Below are 4,894 nucleotides of genomic sequence, written 5' to 3'. Positions count from 1 at the left end.
GAGACTTCGTCTCAAAAAAAAAAAAAAAAAAAAAGAACAAAGTGATCTACAGGTAGGTTAATAAATATATCAGTATTCCTCATTGATTTACATGCCTTATTTTTACTCAAAATAACTGTTGAGCAGTTAATACCATGATATTCAAGAAATTCAAAATAGAAGTTACTTTTGTAAAATGTTTACACTGTATTATTTTTATAAGTCAGTTTTCATATAAGCGCCTTTATAATCTCCCTCATCAAAGTCAAAAAAAAGAGCTTATCTAAAAGAATATAAAAATACACTTACTTCCAGATTTACAAACAAGTGGAGTTATTTCATCTAGTGGGTGCAGCATGCTGAACATAGTGGGTAAAGGTTCTCTAGCAATAAACAAATAATCAATTAATTACCAATACAATATGAATACGTCTGTGCACAAATTTTGCACTTCTCTTGCAAAGAAGTGTCTTCTCCAGATTACACAAGCAACTAGAAACCTACTATCTCAAAAGGCAATCTTCTAAACTTTGTACATACTATTTTTCACATTCTCTTCTATTTCACTCCTAGAAATCTCTCCCCTTAGAATAATTCTATCAATGCAAGAACAGAGGGAAATCAATATAGCCCAGGGAATTTCTGCAAACAGTAGTCATCATCACAGTGCAGAACAAATGGAGTAATATGCATAAAGCAGTCTTTTTTTTAATCCTCTCTTACTGGCAGTGTTTCTTTGGCAGCTAAGAAAGAAATTTATTCTCCCACACCTGCTGATAAAGGAGTGCATTTTTAAAAAAGGAAGAAAAAAACTACTTCAAGTAAATTAGAAGTCTGCATTTTTTTTTTTTTTTTGAGACAGAGTCTCACTCTGTTGCCCAGGCTAGAGTGCAGGGGCATGATAACGGCTCACTGCAACCTCCACCTCCCAGGTTCAAGCGATTCTCTTGTCTCAGCCTCCCAAGTAGCTGGGATTACAGGCACACACCACCACGCCCAGCTAGCTTTTTGGATTTTTAGTAGCAACGGGGGTTCACCATGTTGGCCAGGCTGGTCTTGAACTCCTGACCTCAGGTGATCCACCTGCCTCGGCCTCCCAAAGTGCTAGGATTACAGGTGTGAGCCACTGCACCTGGCCAAAAGCCTACACTTTTTAAGGAATGATATTTTTTAGAGTGAAGAGAGGCTTTCTTTCAAAGCAGAAAGAGATTAAAATCTATAAGCAATTTATTTAAGACTTGGCAAGTGTCTACCTCTTGCACCACAACATGACAGGTGCTGTATGTTGCTGCCCTTCGTTATGCACACAATTCATAGGACAAGATAAACACACTGCTAATAAACATCTACCATTCATTGTATACTTAGTACCTACTAGGCCCTGTGTCAAAGCCTATATACATTTAGCTAGTTTAACTTTGCATAAGTCCTAACAGGTAAATGATAATATTCCTGTAATACATAAGGAAACTATAGCAAAGAAAGCACTAATGATCTGCTCAAAGCAGCACAATGAGAAAATGGCAGAGCTAAGAATTGAAACTTGTTATTTACTTTTTTTTTTTTTTTGAGATGGAGTTTCTCTCATCGCCCAGCTGGAGTGCAGTGGTGCAATCTTGGCTCACTGCAACCTCCGTCTCCCAGGTTCAAGCAATTATCCTGCCTCAGCTTCCCAAGTAACTAAGATTACAGGTGCCCGCCACCACGCTTGGCTAATTTTTTTGTGTTTTTAGTAGAGACAGGATTTCACCATGTTCGGCAGGCTGGTCTCAAACTCCTGAACTCAGGTGATCCACCCGCCTCAGCCTCCCAAAGTGGTGGGATTACAGATGTGTGCCATCGCACCTGGCCAAATCTTTTTTTAAGCCATTTATTTGCATGTTGAATTTTACCACTTGGATTTGAAAAAAGGCTAATTAAGTGCCAAGTGCGTAGAGCTCATGAGTGTACACATAGGTTGAGTATCCCTTATCTAAAATACTTGGGACCAGATGTGTTTTGGATTATTTGCCTTACATTAACAGCTGAGCAGCCCTAATTCTTTTGGGGGTACAAGTGGCTTTTGCTGACACAGAATTATATAGTGGGGGATTCTGATATTTTAGTGCACCTGTCACCTGAGTAGTGTATGTTGTACGCAATATGTAGTTTTTTTATCCCACACCTTCTTCCCACCCTCCTCCTTCTGAGTCTCCAAAGTCCATTACAACACTCTGCACACAGCCTTTGCATACTCCTTGCTTAGCTCTCACTTCTAAGTGAGAACGTGCAGTTATCTGGTTTTCCATTCCTGGGTTACTTCACTTAGAATCATGGCCTCCAGGCCGGGCACAGTGGCTCTCGCCTGTAATCTCAGCACTTTGGGAGGCAGAGACGGGCGAATCACGAGGTCAGGAGATCGAGACCATCCTGGCTAACACGGTGAAACCCCGTCTCTACTAAAAAATACAAAAAACTAGCCCGGCGAGGTGGCGGGCGCCTGTAGTCTCAGCTACTCGGGAGGCTGAGGCAGGAGAATGGCGTGAACCTGGGAGGTGGAGCTTGCAATGAGCTGAGATCGCGCCTCTGCACTCCAGCCTGGGCGATAGAGCGAGACTCCGTCTCAAAAAAAAAAAAAAAGAATCATGGCCTCCAATCCCATCCAACTTGCTGCAAAAGACATTAGTTCATTTCCTCATTATGGCTGATTAGTATTCCATGGTGTATATATACATTTTCCTTATTCACTCATTGGTCGATGGGCACTTAGGCTGGTTCCCTATCTTCGCAATTGTGAATTGTGTTGCAATAAACATAACATGTGCATGTGTCTTTTTCATATAATGACTTTTTTTTCCCTTTGGGTAGATACCAAGTAACGGGACTGCTAGATTGAATGGTAGATCTACTTTTAGTTCTTTAAGGAATCTCCATACTGTTTTCCACAGATGTCATATTGATTACATTCCCACCAGCCGTGTATAAGCATTCCCCTTCCACCACATCCATGCCAACATCTATTGTTTTTCTGACTCTTTAATAATGGCCATTCCTGAAAGACTAAGGTGATATCTCACTGTGGTTTTAATTTGCATTTCTCTAATGATTACTGATGCTGAGCAGTTTCATGTTTGCTGGCCATTTGTATATCTTCTTTTGAGAACTGTCTACTCATGTCCTTTACCCACTTTTTGAGTTTTTTCTTGCTGATCTGAGTTCCTTATATATTCTGGATACTAGTGCTTTGTTGGATGCAGAGTTTGCAAATATCTTCTCCCACTGTGTGAGTTATCTGTCTATTGTGACATTTCTTTTGCTGTGCAGAAGCTCTTTATTTTAATCAGGTCCCATTTATTTATTGTTTTCGTTGCATTTGCTTCTGGTGTTTTAGTCATAAATTCCCTGCCTAGGCCAATGCCCAGAAGAGTTCTTCCAAGGTTATCTTCTAGAATTTTTATGGTTTCAGGGCTTTTAAAGTCTTTGATCCCTCTTGAACTGACTTTTGTATGAGAGATAAAAAATCCAGTTTCATTCTTCCAAAAAAGGTGTCAGTTTTCCTAGCATCATTTACTAAACAGGATGATGTCCTTCCCCCAATTTATGTTTTTGCATGCTTGTTTGTCAAAGATCAGTTGATCACAAGTATTTGGCTTTATTTCTGGGTTCTCCATTCTGTTCCATTGGTCTATGTACCTACTTTTACACCAGTACCATGCTATTTTAGAAATTATAGACTTGGGCCGGGCGCGGTGGCTCAAGCCTGTAATCCCAGCACTTTGGGAGGCCGAGGCGGGTGGATCACCTGAGGTCAGGAGTTCAAGACCAGCCTGACCAACATGGTGAAACTACGTCTCTACTAAAAATACAAAATTAGCTGAGTGTGGTGGCAAATGCCTGTAATCCCAGCTATTTGGGAGGCTGAGGCAAGAGAATCACTTGAACCCGGGAGGCGGAGGTTGCAGTGAGCCAAGATCGTGCCATTGTATTCTTGCCTGGGCGACAAGAGCAAAACTCCATCTCAAAAAAAACCATTCTTAGTTCACAAGCTTTACAAAAACATGCTGCAGGCCAGATTTAGCCCACGGCCTGCAGTTTGCCCATATATAATATAGAAGATAAAAAGCAGCTGGTTGGTCACGGTGGCTCACGCCTGTAATCCCAGCACTTTGGGAGGCCGAGGCAGGTGGATCACCTGAAGTCGGGAGTTCGAGACCAGTCTGGCTAACATGATGAAACCCTATCTCTACCAAAAATGTAAAAAATTAGCCAGGCGTGGCAGCATGTGCCTGTAATCCCACCTACTCGGGAGGCTGAGGCAGGATAATCACTTGAACCCGGGAGGCAGGGGTTACAATGAGCTGAGATCGCGCCACTGCACTCCAGCCTGGGTGACAGAGTAAGATTCCGTCTCAGAGGAGGAAAAAAAAAAAAAAGATAAAAAGCCCCAGTGAAATTTCAGAGTATGTACTTAGAATAAAGTCCTAAAATAAAAATGTCAAAGAATATAATTTTTTTCAGCCTTCAAGTCCTCATTGTCCTACGTTTGGCCAAACTTAAAAATTTAGAGATAAGCATGTAGAAATATTTGTAGGAGGCTGAGGCAGGCGGTTCACTTGAGGCCAGGAGTCTAAGACCAGACTGGCCAACATGGCAAAATCATGTCTCTACTAAAAATACAAAAATTAGCAGCATGGTGGCACATGACTACAGACAGCTACTTGGATGAGGCACAAGAATCACTTGAACCCGGGAGGCAGAGGTTGCAGTGAGCCAAGATCGCACCACTGCACTCCAGGATGGCAACAGAGCGAGACTCCGTCTCAAAAAAAAAAAAAAAAAAATTACACAGCATACATGTAAGGCTCTATTTTTTTTTTTCCTCAGAAAAAAACTTGAGCCAGGCGCAGTGGCTCACACCTGTAATCCCAACACTTTG

At 41.6% G+C, this 4,894-nt stretch overlaps 1 protein-coding gene across 1 annotated transcript in view; it reads right to left on the bottom strand.

The window, feature by feature from the left end:
* ANAPC1 (anaphase promoting complex subunit 1) overlaps nt 1-4,894 on the bottom strand; it is a 126,337-nt gene that overhangs the window by 108,123 nt on the left and 13,320 nt on the right. Inside the window, exon 7 of the mRNA XM_011953099.1 lies at nt 289-362. Coding sequence (XP_011808489.1) covers nt 289-362 — 74 coding nt within the window. The remainder of the gene's footprint in view (nt 1-288; nt 363-4,894) is intronic.

The sequence above is a fragment of the Colobus angolensis genome, unplaced genomic scaffold, assembly GCF_000951035.1.
Source record: "Colobus angolensis palliatus isolate OR3802 unplaced genomic scaffold, Cang.pa_1.0 Scaffold356, whole genome shotgun sequence".
NCBI lineage: Eukaryota > Metazoa > Chordata > Mammalia > Primates > Cercopithecidae > Colobus > Colobus angolensis.
The sequence above is the reverse complement of the archived record's forward strand: the minus strand, read 5'-3'. Positions and strand labels throughout refer to the sequence as shown.